This window comes from Anopheles arabiensis, chromosome 3 (assembly GCF_016920715.1).
Source record: "Anopheles arabiensis isolate DONGOLA chromosome 3, AaraD3, whole genome shotgun sequence".
NCBI classification, from domain to species: domain Eukaryota; kingdom Metazoa; phylum Arthropoda; class Insecta; order Diptera; family Culicidae; genus Anopheles; species Anopheles arabiensis.
The window spans coordinates 62,077,366-62,101,167 of NC_053518.1; the positions used below are offsets into that span (position 1 = coordinate 62,077,366).

General features: G+C 45.6%; 4 protein-coding genes across 4 annotated transcripts; 2 read left to right on the forward strand and 2 right to left on the reverse strand.

Moving 5' to 3' along the window:
• Window positions 1-1,421: 1,421 nt before the first annotated feature.
• On the reverse strand, window positions 1,422-3,116 carry LOC120903642 (GTPase Era, mitochondrial). Its single transcript, XM_040313186.1, has 2 exons — window positions 2,767-3,116; window positions 1,422-2,691 (listed from the first exon to the last, which is right to left on the reverse strand). Exons 1-2 carry the CDS (start codon window positions 3,016-3,018, stop codon window positions 1,768-1,770), a joined length of 1,176 nt encoding a protein of 391 aa, XP_040169120.1. The 5' UTR covers window positions 3,019-3,116; the 3' UTR covers window positions 1,422-1,767.
• Window positions 3,117-3,457: 341 nt separating this feature from the next.
• On the forward strand, window positions 3,458-6,134 carry LOC120901217. The gene is given in 3 exon segments (XM_040308922.1): window positions 3,458-4,191; window positions 4,297-4,678; window positions 4,681-6,134. Coding segments are annotated over 3 exon segments (1,617 nt in total). The 5' UTR covers window positions 3,458-3,949; the 3' UTR covers window positions 5,674-6,134.
• A 2,061-nt stretch (window positions 6,135-8,195) lies between these two features.
• On the reverse strand, window positions 8,196-9,889 carry LOC120901216 (GTP-binding protein 128up). Its single transcript, XM_040308921.1, has 4 exons — window positions 9,694-9,889; window positions 8,717-9,552; window positions 8,519-8,641; window positions 8,196-8,426 (listed from the first exon to the last, which is right to left on the reverse strand). The coding sequence occupies exons 1-4, from the start codon at window positions 9,733-9,735 to the stop codon at window positions 8,324-8,326; spliced, it is 1,104 nt and encodes a 367-aa protein (XP_040164855.1). The 5' UTR covers window positions 9,736-9,889; the 3' UTR covers window positions 8,196-8,323.
• A 12,726-nt stretch (window positions 9,890-22,615) lies between these two features.
• On the forward strand, window positions 22,616-23,289 carry LOC120903297 (myrosinase-binding protein 2-like). The gene is made up of 2 exons (XM_040312625.1): window positions 22,616-23,038; window positions 23,114-23,289. Exons 1-2 carry the CDS (start codon window positions 22,959-22,961, stop codon window positions 23,250-23,252), a joined length of 219 nt encoding a protein of 72 aa, XP_040168559.1. The 5' UTR covers window positions 22,616-22,958; the 3' UTR covers window positions 23,253-23,289.
• Window positions 23,290-23,802: the final 513 nt, after the last annotated feature.

Consider the following 23,802-nt stretch of genomic DNA (forward strand, 5'->3'; position numbering starts at 1 on the left):
TGCTGCTCGAACCGTTGCGAACAGACTGAAGCACCACCGGCACCGAACGGCACTCTTAAAAGGCAGCGCCAGCCATCCTATCGGGTAAGCCCCCCAATCATTCCGATACGGGCAAACAACCGTCATCAACAGCAGCAACAGCATCATCATCATCATCAACATCGTCCGTCGTCGTCGTCGTGGTCGGCGTGGTCGTTTTTGCGTTCGGAGACCTTTGCGCCCGACCGTTGCGTACGCTCGGGAATGGCGCGAACGCACACGCCTGTTGCGCTTGAAGCAAAGGCACATGGTCAGTCGAGCCGATGTTATGAGCAGGCAGGGTTGGATTTGATTTTTCGACGAAAGCTTTTTGAAGTCCCGATGATGGCCAGCGCACCGCATGGAAAGGATCGAACACGGTGTATGGTTCTTGCAAGCAAAAAAACCCGACAAGGTAGCATAGCCCGTGCTGGACGCTGGAACGCACTTGACCGTAAGCAGGGCGCTATTACACACGCAGCAAAAAAGGGTCACCAGAACGAACGCTCGACTGCTGGCGACGGTCGACCGTTTTTGTTTCGACTTCAATGCGCTTTACACATCCCCCACACTGTGTCCTGTTGTTGGAGAGCGCGCGCGCTCGGGTCTGAATGTTCGATTTATGTAGAAAATCAGAGCAACAACAACAACAACAAACCCGCCCTACAGGGTGAGCTTATTAGGGATGCTAAAGCCCTACATTTTAAAGCAAACGAATGTCAGGGTTTTCCCTTTTTTACAGAGCGTTCGCGTCGCAAGCGGGTAAGGGGTAGTTTTGAGGCTCTGAAATCCATATCCCGTGTGGTTGGAAATGTTCGATACAACCACACGGTTTGCAGCTTTGGGTGTTCCGTTTTGGTTTGGCGCCGGAATGGATTTAACGACCCTGTGACCCGGTCCCCACTTTCCAAGCTTGGCATAATGCTGGATGGATGAGCAGTAAAACACTTCAAGATGGGTCTGAGCAAATTGCATGCGCGAGATGACACTGTCCCCCGCCAGCTGCCAGTTTGCGTTGTGGAGTACACTCCGGTTTGGCGTAAATTTTCACGCATGAGTGTTTGCGTACCTTTTTTTCTGGCTATGTTGAGGAAGCACGCCGACTGAAGAGGGATTTCCTGAAAATCGTTGAGTCGCCTCTATTGGGTAAACAGTTTATCCGGGCGGTGCGTGCACAAGTACGGGATCAACCGGACTCCTTTAATGCGTTAAATGGAGGAGGGGGGGGAGGGCTAGAGAGTCGACGTTTGTTAAATAGTGGACCGAATGCGCCCCCAAATGCGTTTAAAAGGGTATTGGCATGGAAATTATTCTCTTTTTTCTCTTTTTGTTCTCTTTCTCTTTATTATTCTTTTTTTTCTCAATATTTGATTGTTTGTTGAAAAATGTTTCTGCATCAAAGGTATTTTAACATCTACATCCTGCTTTTAAGCAGTTCCTTAGTTTTATTGACCATGTGGTTGGAGCGCATTGAGAGCCTTATAACGTCTTGACCTACAGCAGTTCATTTTAGAATGTAAAACGCATCAAATTGAAGACTTGTGCAGTTACTAGTCAGCCACAAACACAGGCAAAAACGAACGGTCACAAAGTTGCTTCACTTTGATGCATTTCTCATTTAAGTGAACTTGCAAACCTGCAAACGCCATCCCAATATTAGCGTACAAACTCCCTCTTCTAAGTGAACCGAAAACCACAAAGCAACCACATCATAAACACAAACTCACCCCCACCCCGGGGCAGCTCTGTTTATGATTTCGACTCTTTGTTGCGCACCCGTGTCGTTATCGTGAGCAGCACGGGCATGCCGAACGTTTCGATCAGATCCGACGTTACCTGTTCGTTGATTTGGCGCAGCTTCCCGTTCGATTCGCCGCACACCAGCCGAGCTATCCGGTCGTTCGGGCAGGTAACGATGGTGCTGGCCAGTATCCGACCCCCCACCACCTCATAGTACTCCAGCTCCGTCTGCAGCAGGTACGGTATCTCCTGTGGCATAAAATCGAGCAACCGGGCCCGAACGCTCTGCACGATCAGCTGTTCCGGCGGCTGGTCCGTGTGCTCGTCCGGCAGATGTTCCCACGGCTGCTGTTTCGCGTTCGCGTGTATGAACGACATTACCTCCCGCAGCCCATCGCCGGTCATGGCGGAGACCATAAATATTTCCGTGAAATGGGGCCATCCTTCCACCCGCGATGGAGATGTAATCTCTTTCCCCTCCAGACCGTCGCTTGGTGCCTTCTCTTCAGCGCCAGCATCCCTGCTCTTCCGGCGCCTAGTTGGCGGACCGTAGTTCCGGATGCTTGCCAGCTGATCGCACGTCAGGTTTCGCACAATGTCCAGCAGGATGCGCTTCGATTTCAACGTATCGATTTTGTTCAGTATCAGAAAGCTCGGTATGTGGGCGTACTCTTCCAGCACACGCAACAGTACCGGGCTGAGCGCGTGGCGTGTCCACGAGTTCGACACATCGTGCACAACACCAATTAGGGCCGAATGTTGGATGGCATGCCGGCACGCAGACACAAACTGTGTGTCCAGCTGGTGCTTCTTAATTTCCCGGCTACCGACGAGCCCCGGTGTGTCGAACAGGATTGCTTGCGAGTTTGCTTTGCTGTGGATAGCCTTCGAGGCCTTCCGCGTGGTGTGCACCTTGGCCGACACAGGACAGACCTGTGGGATGGAAAAAGAACATGCCAGCTTAGTAAAAATCTCATGAAAGGAATAACTCTCCCCTGTAAAACTTACTCGTTGATCTATCAATCGATTAATCAGTGTACTTTTGCCAGCATTTGGCATTCCCACGATGGCCACTTTGATGAGCCGTTCCGCGCTATTGCTGTCCGCAGGTGCGTTCGACTGCTCCGTTCCACTCTCGTTGGTTACATTCTCTGACAACCGGGCACTAAAGCACCGCTGGCAGTGCTGCAGGCCCAGGAATGGTGCTGAACCGATACGGATTCTTCGCAGCAACAGCAAAGCCATCCCAATGTCGTGCATTACGACGAAAGGATGAAGAAACACACGACCGGTCGGTGCAAAAAACGCTGCAACTTTCGTTCTTTGTTGTGATTTTAATTTTCGTATTTTGTTATGTCACACGCGACAGCTGTCAACCAGCTTTGGCACGGTTGCCAGATTGCTCAATTTATAAAATTGTGCCGTTCCGTGCTGCCAGATCGAACGAACATTTTAAATGTTGTAACGGATTATTTATTATAGCTCAAAAATAACGCTGCGAGAGACGGTGTATATTAATTTTGGTGCTAAAAATTTAATTGAATTATTTAAAAAATACTTCAAATGCACCAATCTCATCAAATGATAATAATTTTGAAATTAAACAAACGAAATAAACGACACACTACTGTGCTGGCAGCACTGCGGCATTCCACCAATCAGAAGCGACCACATACGAGGTCCACAAAATGCGCAGCTTGATGGGGTGGAATTCCCTACACTTTGCAGTAGCCCATTCACACTAGTGCAACGCTTGCATGGTTGTTTCATCAGAAAACTTTTCCTCCTAGCGCCCTTCGCGGGTTCCTCGAGCAAAAGGAGAGGCAAACGGTATAAAAGAAAAGCAACGGCATGGTGTGCGGTTTCCAGCACATCCATTCAAGCAAGCCAACGGAAAAGAAGTGAAAAGTGCGAGTGACCTCCAGTGAGTGAGTCAGGTTCTACACAAACAAAGAAAGCCATTCAGTAAAGGAACGCAATTTTTATAAAAGTGGAAGCAGAAGAAACGATGGCAGGATGATGGTGTAAAGCGGAAAACGTATCTCACGGTTCAAAGTGTCCTACTTTCCGTGATTTGTATCATCACATCACCTTTGGATTCATCTCTTTCGGTGCGCCAACGTGGCACCACCCCCTGGACTCGCAGGGTGAAAATTCTAGAACATCGTCATCATCACCACCCACCACCATCATGGCTACCCCAATCTTTATCACCGTACCGACCAAGTACATCCCCATTAACGTGGCTCCGGCGGTGGTGGCCAAACCGCCGACCAGCATAACACCGGTCAAACCGTTGGCCAAACGGCCCGCCTCGGTTGCTCCGTCGTCGGTGGCCTCCGACGACGAATCCTCCTCGATGGATGAGTTTATCGTACGCGGCAAGAAGCGCCGCCTCGATCATCTCACCTGGGAGGAGAAGATTCAACGGAAGTAAGTGTCCCAGCATCACCCCCGCACGATTTCCCCCCTCTCACCTATCCTTATTTATCACTCTCTCACTTTCCAATTATTTCTCACTCTGTTTCCCCATATCAGAAAGTTGAAAAACCGTGTCGCAGCCCAGACGTCGCGCGACCGGAAGAAGGCCAAAATGGAAGAAATGGAAAAGACGATCCAGGAACAGTCGGAACAGATCGAGCAGCTGCAAAACCGGTGCAGCGCACTGGACACGGAGAAGAGCTCCATGTACGACAAGTATCTAGACCTGGAGCGACGGTTCGAGGATCTGCAGAAGCGCTTGCTGGCACAGGAATTGCAACAGCAGCAGCAGCACCAAGACCAGAAGGTGAAGCAGGAACCGCAGGAAGATGACGTCGTCAAGGGTAGTGTGGGTTGCGTTACTGCCGGGCGCCAAACGGGATCAGCAGCATCCCCACGATGCCCTCAGCAGCAGGGACTGTACAAGTGCGGTCCGGCGGAAGCGCAAACGACACTCCCCTCGACGGCGAACAGCGACCCGCGTCTGGCAGCCCTCTGGAAGATCATTGCCATCTGCCTGCTCTACAAGACATGTTCGAAGATTTCGACGTGTCCCAGCTCGAAGAGCTTGCCGAAAGCCTGCTCGCAGGTGTCGGCGCAGACCTGGAAGACATTGATCGAGCAGGCCGCCCGGCTAATGCCGAAGGCGACCGCACCGGCCAGCGCCTGTCTAGATCAGTGGTGGGGCCCGCACCAGAACTCCTGGAATCCGGTCGACCGGAGACCCCTACGGGAAATCGCCTAATACTAACCACGCACAACTACAGCAAGTCGCCGTTTTACGAGCACTCCGATGCAGCAGCAGCACCAGCACAGCCACCGGTAGTGACTATTCAGCCCAAGAGAGAGCGGGATGAGCTGGAAGGGTCGATTGCGACAACCCTGCAGCACCACCAACCCGCCCCAATCCTACCGAACGGCTGCAGTGATACACTCTACGGTACGTACGACAACGAAACGAACTGCATTACCATTGTACTGGCGGGAGATCAGGAACAGGTCAGCGAAACGACGACAGTCACCTGCATGGAGGACGGTGAGGCCGTAGCATTAAGCGAGGAGTTAGTTCTGGTAGATCAGCAGGAGCAGCAGCAGCAGCAGCAGCAGGAGGTGGAGATCCTGATGGAAGAAAACAGTCCAACGTCGGCCCTCCCGTCGGAACCATTCTGCCCACTTGCACCGATCACGATCAGGCCACCTTCGCCGCTGCAGGATCTGCTGTCCCCGATCGCACCCCAACCGCTCAAGAGTCCCGGTGGGTTCTCGAGCGTGTCCGATGCCGGGTACGAATCGGTCGGATCGCCAACACCCGCCTCGATTGCTTGCGATACGATATCGCCCACCGATCCCAGCACGATGTCACTCGATTACGAGCTGTGCGACGATTTCAACACATTCTGGAACTTGGACCCACTGTTTCCGATTCTGGAGTGAGCGTCCCCCCCCGCCCGTAATCGATGCCCTGTCGAACTGTTTTGTTATATTGTCCCCCACCCCCATGTACAAAGTATAAAGTCAGTTACCGTTTAATATTAGCGTTGTTTTCGTTCGTTCTAATGCTTAATTATATAGATAGAAGAGAAGGGCTACAGTGTAACGCTGTACACGTAACTAAGTGTAGGAACGTAAGCGGAGCCGTAGATTGTACCATTGTTTAAAAGTTTAAGGATCTCTGTGGTAGAATAAATGCACTAAGTTCTCAGCATCACGTACAAAGCTTGTCAATCCTTCTGATAGTTTAATGATTTGTTAATGATTTAAAGCATTTCTTTATTTTACCCAATTAAAATCGTTAAAATGAGCGACTTGAAAGGGCAGATGTGCAAAGATCATAAATTAATATATAGAAGAAAAAAAGAAATAAAATCATTTCTTTCACCCAAACCACCACAAAACGATGCGTACAAAAAATGCGATTTGTTTTTGAAAGAAATCAAACCTGCAATTGCTGTATCTATCGATTTTTAGATTATTACATACATGATGAAATGTGGAGAGAAGAGGTTATTAGAAGGTCGGTCGAATTTTCTCGATCCTTCTTCAAATGACGCGTAGAAGTTCAGGGCGATGGCGTATAAATAAATCAAATCCACTTAATTATTCAACGTATGGGGGGATTGGTCCATTCGGGGCTCAGACCCATCACGGGGGCATGTTTTGTTACATCGTCGTTCGAGTTGATGACTGTATCATGAGAACGATCCAACTTTCATTGGCTATGTATTGATTTCAAGCCCAAACGAATGGCTAAATAGCAGTGACAATTGAACAGCAAAATAAGCGAAAAAAAGAAAAGATATAAGTATTAGCTTTTTAATGGTAAATTAAAAACGAATATATTACCAAGATTTAGCAGCAACACGAACACATTAACAATAAAGTATGAAAAGACAAGTATAACATTCCAAATGGATAAAGGAGATAATTAAAAAAAATTAAAAGAAAATTATAAAACACCTCTCTTGTCTAGATTTCACTGCAGCTTTAAGAGCATTATTACTCATCGCATTGCTTAATTATTTGCACTTTGTGTAAGAATGGAAATTGAAAAAAAGATACATTTCTATAATTGCCTGCTCATGTCGTAGAGGAGGAGAGGTTGCCACCCAGTTAATTAAATCGATTTTTGCACATGCAAACCCGAACTTCAGCCAAAGAAAAAACAATCCAAACAACCGTTTAACAAGCTTGCAAAACGAATCGTAACGATGTTGCCGGAAATGTACCCAGCACACGAACGAGACCCGCGCGCACGCGTAAGTAAAGCAAGACGAATGTGTTAATCTTCCATCATTCATATCTCGCAATCGCAACAAAATCCCATTTCTGCCTCCCCGAGTGATGGGCTCGGTGGGGTGGGACCGATGATAAAATTGCATGTTTTCTCGCTCGCTCTATCCCTCTCTCTCCCTGTTCATCGGTTACAATTGGTGTGCAACGTGTTTCACCGCGAAGACGATATCGTCTTCGCAGCGCACCATTGATGGCCTTGAACCTATCGCCGATTTTCCTGCTGGCCTCGAGCAGAAGAAAACAGGAATCCCTTTTGCACTTTACCACCCCAAACGCAGAACCTGTTTCCCCTTTTGTCCCGAGGGGGGAGAAGAACACATCACATCGGGTGATGATGATGATGTACCTCGTCGTATGTTAAGTTGTCTTATATTTAATGGTACGCGACAGTGCACGCACGAGCCATTCGTGTGCCCAATCGAAAAACGAAATGCAGCGGCAGTCCTATCGGTTACTATTCTTGTTAGCGCTTGGTTTATTGGCAACGTGTGGCCATTGTGAGGATGTGGCAGGAGAGGAGGAAAACGAAACGGCGGCTCCCGTAACGGTTGCTGAGATGGTGGATGAACTGGCGCCAACGGAGCGTACTGATCACGTGTACCGTAGTGGCTGCCGGTGTGCGAACGTGCATTGTCCCACAGTGAACAGTGATGGGTTGGAGGAGAGTGATTGTGAACAGTGCTGCTTGGAGGAACAGTTAACCACTGTGACTGATCAATCCGGTGACGAAAGTACTACCGAGCAGAGTGATTTTACGATGGATAGTAGCACAACTACCACCAGTACCTCCACCACGACCACTACCACACCCGCTCCAAGGACACACGGTCGAATGGTGCGTTTTGGAGCAGGGAAACGACGGATGTCCCGTCCAACGACGACCGAACCGCAGCGCAGAACAACGGCAAACTCGCGCACGGTGCTCAATCGACGCGGTCTTTTCAATCCGGAACTGCGCAACCGCTACCTGGGACGATTCCGTAGCACTACGGCAGCACCGGACAATTAGATAAGGCCACGTACGACGTAGACTAACTATTAAAAGATGCACAGAACATTAAATAAATTACATTGCAGACTACATACCATTTCACTAACATCACCGTTCGTGTTTTTCGCTTCATTTCGGTGTATAAAAGAAGATAATCCTTGTAAAAGGCGTATTAAAGCGATCAACGTTCATAATTATTTGCGCACGTTCTTTTGTTTTTCTTCAAACCGATCGACGGACAGTCGGGGATGGTGTGTCGTCTGCTGATTGCCCCATTTTCAACACGATATATCAGCTGCCTTAAACCTTCTTTACAATCTGCACCACATCCTCATCGTTCAGCACGTGATCGATACCGACCTTTTGCGGTTGATGCTTGACGGACGAACCCCACACAAGTGCACTGTTCGAAGTGGGAGAGAGAGAAAGAGAGCAAAAAAAGCCCCAAATAAATTATGTCTCTTTTTTAATTAAAAATAAAACGGCTTTACTTACTATTTAAATTCTTTCGCAATCGTTCGGTGAAGCTTGTTACAGAAACTTTCCACGGTAGTATGCTCGTGGTGCAGCACAATCGGTGAGCTGTAGTCCGGCAGCTGGCCCTTCGGTTTGGTATAGCTGTAAAAAAGAAACACAATAATAGTGTGTAAGCACCACATTTTTACCACTTTCACACAATTAATGACCACTTACATTCGCACCAGCTTCAGATACTGCCACATCATATCGAGCAAATCGTCAAAGTTCCAGTGGTGATGGGCAGAGATTGGTACGCAGTGCGGGATTTTATAGATGACGTCCAACTCCTCGATCGAAATCTGATCGATCTTGTTCAGCAGATAGATGCACGGGATGTAAATGCGGTTGCCCTCGATCACGTCGATCAGATCGTCCGCCGTCGCATCGTACTTCAGCGTAATGTCCGCATTATGGATCTTGTACTCGCCCAGAATCGTCTTCACCGTGTCCAGGTCCAACTCCGACTGTGCAACGGTGGCGTTCAGGTTCACTCCGCCCTTGTCCTTCCGGCGGTAGGAAATGTTCGGCGGCTGCTTGTTCAGCCGCAGCCCGAACCCTTCCAACTCGTGCTCGAGCAGCTTCTTGTGCGTGAGTGGTTTCAGCACGTCCAGCACCATGAAAATCAGATTGCAGGTACGTGCCACCGCAATTACCTGCCGACCGCGACCCTTACCATCCTTCGCACCTTCGATGATTCCGGGCAAATCCAGCAGCTGTATCTTGGCGCCCTTGTACTTGATACAGCCCGGCACGGTCGTCAGCGTGGTGAACTCGTATGCAGCCACCTCCGAGTAGACACCGGCCAGATTGGACAGCAGGGTCGATTTGCCCACCGAGGGAAACCCAACAAAGCCGACCCGGGCGTCACCGGTTTTGGAAACTTCAAAACCCTGTTCCGATGCACCGCCGCCACCCTTGGGAGTGATGAGCTCGCGCCGCAGCTTGGCCAACCGTGCCTTCAGCAAGCCCAAATGTCCCGCCGTAGCCTTGTTACGTTGGGTACGAGCCATCTACGGATTGAGACGGTACCGCCGGACCGAAAAACACACACACAAAAACATAACAAATCATCATAACCTCGAGCGCAGTTCGGTGGGTGGGATGGATGGGTTCCACAAGTGCCGGACGTGTCCAGCGTATTGTTGCCTTACCTCCGACTCGATTTGAGCAATCTTTTCCAGAATCGTACTCATCTTGCACGCTCTTGCAGCAGCTCGGAGTTGGTCAAATAATTGAACGAACGAGATAAATCATAGATAGAAGTGGCACGCAGCAGCACACAAATTCTGTAATTTTCCGGCGAAATATCGTGGTGTGTGCGATCGTGTACGTTCAAGGTGGATTAAAAATATCAGGCTGTGCAATCTGAAGCATTTTGACAATTCGTCACTTGACGTAAGGGCCCCAGGATTCAAACTTTGTTTGCTTTTTTTTAATTGATTCCTTATATTTTTCTCCCACATTTTTTCAATTAAATATTCTTTAAAAATATATGTTGGGCTTTGCGAGTTCTTATCTAACATTAAAACAAAGATTGAAGAGTGTTATTTCATGAATTTATTCTATAGTTCATTGTGTTTCGACATGTTTGAGGGTAACAAATAGTAAATTATTTATTTTTCCTGTTTTTATGTTTTTTCCTCATTATCTGCGAGCCTCATGGGCAATTTAAGTGAGATTAGAACTCTTATTCACATGATTTTAAATTTGGTACCTAAACAAATCATCAAATGTTTTGTTAATATATCTCATTTTTCGTTAAAATCATTAAACATACAAACATGCACATAGTAACTTTTAAATCTGTTCTGTTTGTTATGCTTTGCGTGCGCAAACCAATAGTTAACGGTTTTAAAATGACGTAAAGTCCCTCAACTATGGTGACCCCCCAAAGGCCCTTATTCACTACCTGATATTTTTAATTCACTTTGGTGTACGTTTTCGCCCCGTTGGACAAGACGTGAGTTTTTGACGTTCAAAAATAGCTGCATCTCGCTCATTTTCTCTAGTCGTCCTGTAATCGCTTACGGTGCTCGTTTCGAGGTGAGTTTCTGTCTCCTTCTCCCTTGTTCTCGCTCGATTTGTCGTACCGTCTCGTTCGCGCACATGTAAACAACGTTTCTACATACACTGAGAATGCAGCTGAGAGATGGCTGTGAGAGAATTGACAACCGGTTTCTCACGCTGGTGTGTGTAGGAGCTCTGAAAAGCGCCGAGATGAGACTTTTAAAATGATGTTGAAAAAATCCATTTTAATCGCTAAAACGAAGTCAAAAAAGTTTCTTTTACTTTTTAATAATATATCTACGATTATTAGACGGCAAAAATGCAAACTATAATTGATCGATCGCTATAAACTGAAAATTATTTTTTTTCTCAGCTCCATCGTTCTTTGCATGCCGAGGACAATTCTCTCACCGAGAATGCTGTCAGTCGCTGTCAAAGCATGCTGTCAGTTTTTTTCTCAGCTGCATTCTCGGTGTATGTAGAAACGCTCTCACTTGCTTCAGTACTGATGGTTTCCGTTGGAGTTTAGTATTTAAACAATCGTATCGCCGTTCTAGTTCTAGCGATGCATAACTTCAATGCGAAACCATACAACAGTACAGAGGAAATGAGAAAGCTCTCCTCCAAGCGATGAAGCTCAACTGGTTGGGGTATCCCACCAACAGAGAGCGCCACCAGCTTTTTCGCTATTTTTAGAATGCATGAGTCGTTTGCCGTCTGCTAAACGAAGTCTTTCTATATTCCGTTTAGGTAGAGAACTTGAGTCGTTTAGAAGCCATTTAGTGGTCGTTTAGTGGATTTGTGACACTTGGGTAGTGCGTGAAGTAGTTGCAGTGCGTCATTTGAGGCAGGTAAGATGTGATCGTTCGGTAGTAGTACAGATCCCAAGCGCCACAGATTAAGCTTAAACGACTGGAAAATTGAATATCCATAGAAAAAAAATGAAAGCTCCACAGCTTCATTGGTTCCCAAATAACCAAATCGGCCTTAACCCACTGTTACTTCGGTAACAATTTCTTTCCGGGTGTTTGAAATAAGAAAATGATCTTTGACGTTTTGATGCAAATTCTATATTTTTAACTTGTCCGGTCACACTCGCTTTTGCTACTGCCAATAGTTTCGCGCCGTTTCCTGTCTATGCCCTTATGCTCGACCTTTATGGGGTGTATGACCGGAGGCTGGATCGTGTCTCTTCATCTCTTTCGCAATGTATATGTTTGCCTCTTTCAGTTGATAACAACCTTTACGCCACCTAGCGGCATCTTTTCTAACTTGGTTTATCTACATATCTCGGTCGCTAGGTGACAGCAGTTGTGTTGTTTACCTTTTTCACGCAGCCAAAACAGTCAACACAAAAACGTGCTAACATACCCCACCCCGTCAATCCTAAGTTGCGCAGGATTTACTTAAAATACTGGCACGTTTCTATTTGATGCTTCTTCTAAGCATTAAAGTGTGTATGGACAATATATGATGTATGGGGTTGACTCAGTGCAGTGCTAATATAAATGTTCATAATTCCGGTGCTAATATTTCTGTTTCTATAGAGGCAAGTTTTACCACTGCTCGTTTCAATAGTTTTCCAGACGCTGTCCTTACTACTGCTTGTCTCACTCGTCCGTCTCGCCCAGTTATTGTTTCTTCTACAATTGCTCTCACCCAATCCTTTCGACTTCCTTCCGTAATAAATACCAAGTTTCCGACCCTGATTGGTATGTTGTCATCTCGCCACTTTTTCCTAAGATTGAGGTTAGGAAAATATTCCTTCAACCATCTGTCCCACATTTCGCTAGATAGTTTCCGGCTTCTTTTGTAGCTGTTTTGGAGTGTATCAGCCAGATCTGGGCATGTTGCTAATGTTGATTTGGAGCCGGACGAATCTCCTCTTCTAATGTGAAATAATCACGGAGCAGCATGTTCAGGTCTCCGTCGCTGTCTTCAGTGTCGCGTTGCACCGCATTGCCGGGTTGCACCGGACCAATATGCTGCATCAAGACGCCGCTCGTCGTGTTGTTGTACGGTCCGTACACAGCCCATCCAAGAGGGCTCCTCACAGCGACCGGCTCGCCTGCCTGCCCCGTCCGGGTCTCCAGTGGTGTAAGCAGCTCCATGTGTTGCAGCCCGATTAATAACTTTGGCTCAGCTTTCAGAAACGACGGGATCGGCAATTTCTGAAAGTGAGAAAAAGTTATTTATTAGGATTTTGCGGTTTAGTTCTTGCTTCGGCAGACTTAGCTTTTCGACCGTACGAGCGCCGGAAAGCTCGTAACGTCTATCGTCGCCTCGCGCCGAAATCTGCACGTCTACTCGTTGTGATGCATTTTCCTTTCTCGTCACATCGGCTGTCCAGCTTAGTTCCAAGGGCTCTGGTCTTCCGCTTACGCCAAGGGTGTTGGCCAGGCTGGTTTCCATCAAGGTTAAGGATGAACCTTCATCCAGGAAAGCCAGAGTTTCTACACTTTTCGGTCCATAGTGCACTACGACTGGTACGATTCGGAACAGCACACCAGCCTTTGTCGTACCGTTATGGGCTAATACCTCTGCACAACGTGTCGCTGACGGCAAATGCAGCAATGCGTTATGGCGAGCTTCGCACCCGTTTATCTCGCATCGGAATCGCGATAAGCAGCGTCGTAGGCCATGTTGGTTAAGGCACAGCTTGCATAATCCATGCCGATCTACTACATCCAAACGGTTCTGCACATTCATTTGTCGGAACTCTTGACAGTTCCTCACTCGATGACCTGTATCACCACACGCAGGACATTTCCGCTCTTGCCAGGTGTAACGTCGTGGTTGTGCTAGGGTTCCCCTTTCAAGAGTATCAGTGTGATGGTGTGTTCGATAGCGAGGAGGAGGAGGGTTTGTGGGTTGTTGTGGAATATAATTGCACACTTTGCAGGCATGCTCCATCAATTCATCCATGAACTCACCAAATTGTTGCAAACTGATATGTGGAAGACCACATTTATATCGCGACCACTGCAGTCTCCTTGATGCTGGGAGTTTCTCTACTAGTTCTCCTAGTATTGCTGGGTTCTGTAGGTGGTCTTCTAAGTCTGCTGCTACTAGGTGGTCGCAGAAATGTTGCACTGCTAACCCGTATTTAATCAGCGACTCTAGGTTTTCTGGTTTGGGCGCTTCGGTTTGTCGTGCCTTGTCGATTAACTCTTGTACGATTAGGGCAGGACGTCCATAGAGTCGTTTCAACACTTTGATGATGTCTGGGACTGCGTTTGGCGTCGTGAGTTTTGATTGCACTGCCTCTCTAGCTGCACCGTGAAGGCACTCTTCTAAGCGCAACAAATTTTCTCTATTAGAGAATCCGCAGGCTTCATTGGACTCGTTGTAGCAGCTTATGAACACGGCCCATTCTTTAGGAGAACCACTAAATTTTGGCAGCTGTTTTGGGTAGTGGTTCCTCGCAGTTATTTGGCTGGGGGTCAAGCCGTTTCTTTCCACCATCGCGTTTTCCAGATTACTTTCAGCCATTCGTCTTTTCGTTACTGGTGACGCTTCAGTTTGCGGATGAGTCTGCACTTGAACAGGTTTAGCCAAAGCCTGATTTTGATCTCTTACCCAAATTTTTGCTCTTACACTTTTGCCACTTATGATGGAACATTCCGAGCCTTCGATGTCGAGCTGCTCCTCGAGTTGCATCCTGAGCTCCTCCTGCTCGAGCTCCATTTTGGCCATCTTTAGCTGGAACTCCTTCTCGGCCATTTTCTTCTCAAGTTCCTGTTTCTTGGCCAGGCGCTCTAAGGCGTTTCGCACAGATAGTTGAGAAGACGCTGAGCCGCCCCGTCTTGTGCTTGGTGCTTTAGATTTGGCCGTTTGGGGTGGACTTGGCTTATCCTGCACTACGGTTCGCTCCGAACTGCCACCCTCGCTATCAGCTGCTCCCTGCTTCTCTACATTCTGGCAGCTTTCAGCGGGCTTGTTGTCCTTTGCACTAACTTCCTCACGTAGCGTCGGTTTGGCCTCGCTTTTCCCGATCACAGGCACTTTCTTCACACACCGAACACAGAACCACTTTCTTTTCGCTACGTTTGCGGTGACGCCAGCACACCCGTAGTGGTACCACTTCGCGCAACCGTCGCACAGCACCATATCGTCCACGGTGTTCGCCTTATCGCAGGCACCACAATCGAAGCGATTTTCTTCACTCTGCATTTTTATGCCGTAAATGTATAACTCGCGAAAATACAAGTGTGAAAGTTAAAAACTTTGTTACTTCGGTAACAATTTCTTTCCGGGTGTTTGAAATAAGAAAATGATCTTTGACGTTTTGATGCAAATTCTATATTTTTAACTTGTCCGGTCACACTCGCTTTTGCTACTGCCAATAGTTTCGCGCCGTTTCCTGTCTATGCCCTTATGCTCGACCTTTATGGGGTGTATGACCGGAGGCTGGATCGTGTCTCTTCATCTCTTTCGCAATGTATATGTTTGCCTCTTTCAGTTGATAACAACCTTTACGCCACCTAGCGGCACCTTTTCTAACTTGGTTTATCTACATATCTCGGTCGCTAGGTGACAGCAGTTGTGTTGTTTACCTTTTTCACGCAGCCAAAACAGGCAACACAAAAACGTGCTAACACCCACTGTAAAACCACTTCAAACCCACGTGGATTAGTGGTGGTCGATTCAGTCATTAACCCACCAAATTTTAGAACAATCGGAGCTGTCAGTTCCAATCATATGTATTGACCTTGCCCGCACTTGGCCCACCTTTTCCAAACATGTTGACGAGGAAAAGATGGATCAAGGGCAGGCTAGGGTCAATATGTGTTGAGACGTTATCAACAGGATTCTTTCTTTCACCCGAATGTACAATAAATATTAGATACACAAGCGTTTTTTAAGCAACGTTAGTTTATTGTAGCTAAAAAATCAGTCGCTTGGTTCGGGGATCGGTGAAAGAATGGCTAAAGATCGTAACCTTTGCCACGTTCGGGAATTTTCGTGCTATCGGGACTCCTCGGCCCGATCGTTATCATCACGACTCCACTTCGATAGTGTCCTCTATCGGGATTGACGGAAAACACCACTGTACCATCGAATTGACCGTTAATATTTATTTTAATATTTAACACTGGCCCCAGTGTTTGTGAGCCAAGCAAACACTCTTATTGGTACAATTCGATGGTGGCAGTTGGGTGTTTTGTTCACGACCGCACATACTTTTGGTATTTTGGGGTAAGTGCCTGAACTATCCTTTGCTATTTTTCTTCTAGCTCTTTTACGCCTGAATATTTTCTTGCGCACTAATAGGTTGCCATCCCCTGCCTGGTTGATGTGCACTGCATGACCTTTTGTTCCCCCCGATAGAAATGGCGATTCACTTCTCCCTAAATCATTTGCCATGATTATCCAAAGCAACTTTAACAACACAACACATATTGAAACAACATATTTCATATCCATTTGGCGAAACGTAATCATTTCGCATAAACTATTTAAGCACTACGAATTAGTCCTCTGTATGGTTCACTTCTCCTGCTGCAAGTTCACTTCAGCACAACTATGTTCCGAATTTCCTCAGGAACTTTATATCGCTGGCAACGGGTGAGATGCGCAAGGAAACGACACAATTAACTTAACTTAATCCGTAGTCCTTTTCTTAAACACGCGCGTAATCCTTGTAACATATTTCCTCGCACAGTAATTTGTCTTGTACAGGCGGTCCCCGAGATACACGGTACCTCTTATACGCGGATTCGGAGATACGCGGTTTTCTAAATTTGACAATTCTTTGAGCAAATTGTACTGATTTGACACATCAATTGCAAATTGCCAAATAATTTCCGTTTTGATCGAATGTTCAAAACTATTTCAAAAGGTTTAAAACAGTTATATTCAGTCAGAATCATATCACATAATTCATAAAGTGACTAAAACCGCCCCCTATTTGCAAAATTACACGAAAAATTTTGATATTTTAGCTGGAAATCACGAGATTCGACTTACGCGGAAATTCGAGATACGCGGTATTTTGCGGCCGTTTTCGGTCCCCATTAACCGTGTATCTCGGGGACCGCCTGTATTCACTTCAGCACGGTGATTCCGATTTGCCTCAGGAATCATTATTAGCCGGCAACGGGTGAAGCAAGGGATCACAATGTGGAGAAAATTATTTATTCGAAAGCGAATGATTTTTTAGAATGTTGAGACGTTATCAACAGGATTCTTTCTTTCACCCGAATGTACAATAAATATTAGATACACAAGCGTTTTTTAAGCAACGTTAGTTTATTGTAGCTAAAAAATCAGTCGCTTGGTTCGGGGATCGGTGAAAGAATGGCTAAAGATCGTAACCTTTGCCACGTTCGGGAATTTTCGTGCTATCGGGACTCCTCGGCCCGATCGTTATCATCACGACTCCACTTCGATAGTGTCCTCTATCGGGATTGACGGAAAACACCACTGTACCATCGAATTGACCGTTAATATTTATTTTAATATTTAACAATATGCTTAACAAGATTTTAACAGGTCGATTACTTTAACTCATTCACTTACATCACTGCATAACTTCGGCAATATTATTAATCTATAAACTGTGCACTCACCCGCGAAATGGATGAGTCCATTTGCAAGTAAACAAATATACACAAATATGTTTTAGAACAAACGAAATAAAGCCCGCACGTTTAATCGCTTCCTTTGCATAATACATCACATTTTGGGGTGATACATGTTGAGCAAATGAATTACCCGTGTATAAAAACTTATTTTAACAACGTTGAAGTGGCCGCTTCTGTGGCCGTGTGGTTTAACCCACCAAACTGACAGTGCTTTAGCTTTGTCTGATGCAACTGGATTTTTAGTACAGGAAATTGGTGGCGTTTTCGGTATCTTGGTTATTTGGGTTTGATCCATAGATGGCGTATTACAACTCATCCCCGCTGCGCAGATTCGAGCAGTTTTCTGCGTAGTTTTTTGCGTCGTTTTGTGTCAAAAAATACGCAAAAAACAGCGCTGGACTTCAGCCGAAACTACGATAGCCGGCGTATTTCTTGCAGTTTTTAGGTGCGGAACGAGCGCCATCTGCTGAAGGAATGGATGAACTATTTCAGACGGCGGAGCAAAAAAAAACGGCCGATTCAAAATTCAAAAAATATTGGCGCCCATTCCTTCCTCCTCTTCCTCTCACTCCCTTTCCCCTCCCTGCCTTGCCTTACTTGCGCTTCAGCCCGTGCCTTTCGCCGTCAGCTGATTGTGTGTATGCGTTGGTATATATGTACATTGCGGTTGTGTATTGTTATTGGTGAGTGTTAGCATTTATTTATTGTGTGTGACCTTGACGATACGGGAGAAGCTGGTTCATTTTGGGATTTAAAGTGTTATCGGTGTATTGATGGTTTATTTTATTTCGTGCCGCTGCTGATGAGACCATACGATGCCCCTGCCAATTGAGGGTGAAGAAGCCTATTTAAAACAAGCGTACGAGAACGTCTAACACTAATCTAATATTTTTTTTTAATTTGAACAGGTTTGATGCTTCAACGACCTTCTAAGCATCATGTAGCACGGTGTATAGTGGCAATAAAAAATATTATTTTTTCAATGTGCCGGAATTTGTCTCGAGTTTTCTGGCCACGACACACACACACGGACACACACACAGCGCGGGGAAAGTGATCGTCCACTCTATCATGCGGCGGTCCCCTCCCCTCCCGGTGCTTTGAGTGAGGAACAAGCCTTTCTTGCGATAAGGTAGCCGTAATCGATCATGCGGAAGGGGAGGTGGGGGTTGATGGGGGGTGTGTGCTCGCCTGCGCGCTTTCGTGGGTGCGTGCTCGCGTGCGCGCGTACGTGCATTCGTGCATTCGTGCATGCGTGCATGCGTTCGTGCGTGCGCGTGTGTGTGTGTGTGCGTGCGGGAACTCCAAAACTGTTTGATTCTAATGCGTGCATTGTCACCGGCTGCGTCTACACACTCCATGCATTCTTAGAAAACGCACTGCACGCCGCCCGATCGATTACCGCTACCTAGGAGACAATACAACCATTTAATTGGCACCACCATCTTTGCGACCGGTTCTGCTGTTGGGGGTATTTAAAAGACAAACGATCGAAGCAAACGTGCGTGTGATATGTAGCACATTTCTTTCCAATTCAGCTAGCGGATGCAAGTGGAAACAACATTTTGAATTGAATCCATACAAAAGAGGATTCTGGATTTGTTTATTACGGTGCGCGTATGGTGCTGCACCTGTCCGTCCAGAATCTGGTGGCTTGTTGGTTTCGAGTCGGTATCATGACTCCGTGCGACCGGCACTGCCTTGGAATGGGTTCGGATCGGTAGGTTCATGTTTTGGTCGATTGCATTCCGTGCATTTGTCGCGTCACAGCGGTAACACGGCAGCAACAAAGATAATCCAATCTCTTCTCCGGGTGTGGGCTGTTATGCTATGTTATTCCTCTTCTTCTTCTTATTATTATTGGCGTAATGGCCTACGCGATCATGCCGGCCTTTTCAGGACTTGAGTACCACGTAGCCGGATAGTCACCCCTTGCTACGGCGAACGGTTCATACGCGGTTAGAACCCACGACGGGCATGCTGTTAAGATGTGCGGAATGATGGCGGTGCCGCGGGCCCGCTCTTATCCAGCGGGCAACTTGCATACTGCCACACTGTATCACTGCAGGCAGGGGGAAGGATGCAGCTCCACAATAAAAAAACACCGTCATGAACACCTTCCTTTCTTTGACCGATGGATCATAACATTCCGGAAGAATACACATTTGGCGACAGTGTTGCACACACACGCACACTCACACCCTTGCGCAGACGGCTCAGCCTATCTATGTAATCTACGACATACGAAAGGAAAAGCATAGTGTCACATAAAGTTATGCTTTATGCAATTAGGTTTAAGCTTTCCTATGCACGGCCATGGCCACCTGTGTTGCGTGCGCTACTTCGAAATAGGGTTCTGCGCGTTGCACAGCCAACCCTCGAGCGTTAGCTAGCGATTCGTTAGTTATTTTTACATTGCAGCGATTGAACTCATTGCGCTTTTTGGTTTGATTTGTGAAAAATCAAATGCAGCGCCGCAATGTTTGTTAACGGTTTTTTTAAGCGCCACAACAGCTCGCGAGCATTGACCACACGCGTGAAAGAGATAGCGCTATGGAGGGAAAAAAGCACGGACGGCGGCTGACAGCGATTGCCCAGTCAGACAGCCTTCTGTTAATTTACCCATTCGAGCAGTTTTGTGTCTGTCATAACAGTAATTTAAGAGCAATTTAGCGGTACGAAGTGTTGTTGTTTGTTGTCAGTAAAAAGATATAAATTAGACCAAAATGAGTATTGTTTTAATGATATTTTAGTGGAAGAAGACGTCGGCGGTGTGTTTAAAACTGTAAAATGTAAAAAACAGCCGAGAAATAGTGTTTATTAGTGCTATTTGTGCACCACCTTCTCCGGGTGAAGCGGCTGTTCAAGTCGAGTTTGCTATAAAAAATTCATTGTAACCGTTTGTAAAAGTTAAGGAAAATGATTGAATACAACCAGTAAACTGTAATATAATAAATTTCGTGTTATTTATTAACAATTTAGCCGAAAAAAATATAAACAAAATAGAGGAAGGAATAGGATCTGTCAAAACTGCTCGAATGGGTAAATTAACGACTGCTAATTTACCATTAAATCACTCTTAAATTACCGGTAATTTAGCGGTAAGATAGGGGTAAATTAAGTCCGATTTGTCTGACTGGGTGGCCGTCTGACGCACCAACACATCCAAACCTGTGACAGCGTGCTCAGGCGAGGGGTAGGAAGCGGAGCCAGGGACGGGTAGCTCGAAACGCTGCTTGACAAATTTGCCGTAGGAGGGAAAAAGAAGGCCTGAGAAAATACGCGAAAGGGAATGATTTCTTCCGTCGCTTTGCACAGGGGGTCATTATATTGTTATCCTTTTCTTGCAGTGTGTTTTGACAAGTTTCATCTTATCATGACCTATATAGCCATCTAACTTTCCGAGCAAAAATCTATATGAATGGTCGTGTGGTCAGATACGTGGGTATCAACACCAACGACCATTACTCAAATCTCACTTGCTACAGTGGTGGTGGTTTCCATTGGAGTTTAGTATTTAAACAATCGTATCGCCGTTCTAGTTCTAGCGATGCATAACTTCAATGCGAAACCATACAACAGTACAGAGGAAATGAGAAAGCTCTGCTCCAAGCGAGGAAGCTCAACTGGTTGGGTATCCCACAAACAGATGGCGCCACCAGCATTTTGCTATTTTTAGAATGCATGAGTCGTTTGCCGTCTGCTAAACGAAGTCTTTCTATATTCCGTTTAGGTAGAGTGCTTGAGTCGTTTAGAAGCCGTTTAGTGGTCGTTTAGTGGATTTGTGGCACTTGGGATTGAGCTAATCTTGAAGTGTGATTTTCCTTTTGTGTAAGCAACCATCCACTGGTATGGACAGGGGCAACAAAAAAACGGGACTGCGCCATTATAAAAGAATGCACCAAGTGCCACAAATCCACTAAACGACCCCTAACGAGGTCTAAACGACTCAAGGGCTCAGCCTAAACGGAACATAGAAAGACTTAGTTTAGCAGACGGGTTTAGCTTGCGAAAATTAATGACAGGAAATCAAAACAATTTTGGTCAACTACCCAAACAACAAATCAGAAAATATATTCACCATGGTACAGGTCGAATTGGATTATATTCACCTCAACTTATTTTTCGAGTTTATTGGACTAGAAATTCAATTACAGTAGAACGTCGATTACCCGGGCAGCTCGGGACCGGACGGTTGCCGGTTAATCAATTTGAACAGATAATGGTCCAAGAAATGTCAAATTCATATACAACTTATAAAATTCACTAATTTTATGATTAATTCACCTTTAATCAATCGATTAATCGTTAGTACAAGGCCGAAAATACATGGACCAGAATTTCGCGGCCACGGAATTCCGCCTGCTGTTAATCCAAAGTGAGTTGATAGATCAGGTGGGGTTATCAAGTGCAATTTGACGTAAAAACGAAAATAGGAAGAAAACCTGGTTTGAAAGTTAGATCCATAACAAACTGGATGCTTTGATGATTTTTCTATGGACTCACTCCTAACTTTATCCAAAATGTTCACAATTTTACTCGATATCAAGATGAGATCAATCGGTGGTCTGTTGAACAGGGCCAAAGGAGATATGCGCAGGCACTCTGATAAATTCAGTATAAAATCATATTTGGTTCGGTTGGTACACTGCTTCTTGCTTGCCAGAATTATTGCTCTGCCAGAAAGGATTCAATAATTGTTGCCTATGTATCAGATTTGGCGAAAGAAATGATCTTTTTTGGAATATATAGTCTTCAAATCTTCGTTTTAATCCATGAACAAGCCGTCATGTTTTTTTGGCTTCTTTCTTCGTGCTATGCCTGAGTAACACCACAGACCATTCCTACGAGATATCGTTTCAACTGCATAGCATACTAGATTTTGTTATGGAACAAACCGTCAAATTGTGTGTCGGTATTGGTGAGAGAGAACATCATAAGCCCACCTGATCAAGGTGTATGTATTTCTTCTTCTTCTTAATAGGGTTGGTAGGTTGAGGCCTCCTATACCATCCGTTTTTTGAAAGGTACAATCAGAGGTTTGACTACCAATTTTGGAGGGGAAATCATCCATTCTCCTTTGATGTTTATATTGCTGTTTCGTTCATGTTTATATGTTGTGGTTGAGATCTTTCTGATTGATGCACAGTGTGTTGGTTTTCGTGATATCACCAATCGTTTTTTCTTTTTGATGGTTTGTGTTTCCTTTTCAGTTTGTATTCAAAAGCTAGCGTTGTTCCATCTTTAAGTTCGCTTGTGGTTTAGTGGATTTGATTTTCTTCTTTTTTTGTGGTGTTTGTATATACACACTTAAAAATATTTCACGACCTCGGTTAAAAAAAACTGCCGAAATCCGTCGGCTCTTTCGATTCTTGCTGATATGTCAGTTGAAAAAACCCTGTAGCCGAAAATCAGTACCATTTAAAACTGAAATATCAGTTAAATAAATATTTGAACCGAAACTCGGCAACACAACATGCCGAGCACATACGTTAACACTGCTGTCACCGAGATAATCCGTCAAAATAACCGAGATTTCAGCTTTACTACTTGGATTAGCCGAGGCTCGGTATTCTATCTGTCATTCGCCATTCTGTTAATCTCGTGCTAATGAAAGGAAAACCTTTCGGAGAGATGTTGTGATGTAAAATAAAAAATGTAAAAAAAAGTGAAAATGAGTCTCTCAGCGTGAAAAAAACGAGAATCAGTAGCGTGCGATCGAGCACAGGTATGGAGCGGGGTTGGGGCTAGGAAACTCTATCAGCGCACGCAACCGGTGCTCTTCAGAGCGTCGCTCGGAGCAGTCTCTATTCAAGGATCAGATGTGGAAGCTAATCCGGTTGGTTCAACCTTTGCCAGACCGTTCAAACTTCCAGGATTCATTTCCGGTCACCTACACGAGGTAAGTATCAACACTCGATCACATGAAATCTAAAAAGGGTTCACTCAGACTTGTTTCACTCTGCCCGCTTTACAGAACCGTGCCTGTACCAGTGCCCGCTCCTTGTCCGGCTCATTTTCCTGTACCGGTACCACATCCAAACGCTGTACCCCATCCGGCGGTTGAATCGGCGCCTGTCCCAACGCTTTCCATCACATCAAAAAACCCCATTTGATACGCAAATAAAATCACTAAAATAAAAATAAAATGTTTTTATATTTAGCCGAAATCTCGATTTGCTCTAACCGAAAATCTCGGTTAAACGTAAACGTCAAAACAAAATGACATTAACCGAGATGTCGGCAACAGAAATTTAACCGAGATCTTTGCCGAGATCTCAGTTGTGCAGATCTCGGCAAAAATTAACCGAGATTCGGCAAAAAATTTTAAGAGTGTATATATATATATATTTTTTTATTTCGTGGGAGAGGATGAGGAATTTTGTTTTTTTTTACCGGTTCTTGTTCTTGTATTGGGTTGTTTATTTTTATTTTTATTATTATTATTATTTTTTTTTTTTTTGGGTGTGGTGGTTTTGATACAAGGCCCTTTCAGTTGGTCCTTTTGGCATCTTATTTCTATCATCTAGTGATAGAAATGGATGTCTTTTCTCTCATGTTTGAATGGATGATTCTCATGTTTGCAAGAACAAACGGAGTACCCAAACTTAGGAGGCCCCCCCTGATGCGTGTAAAATCGGATTTATTATTGAATTTATTAATTTT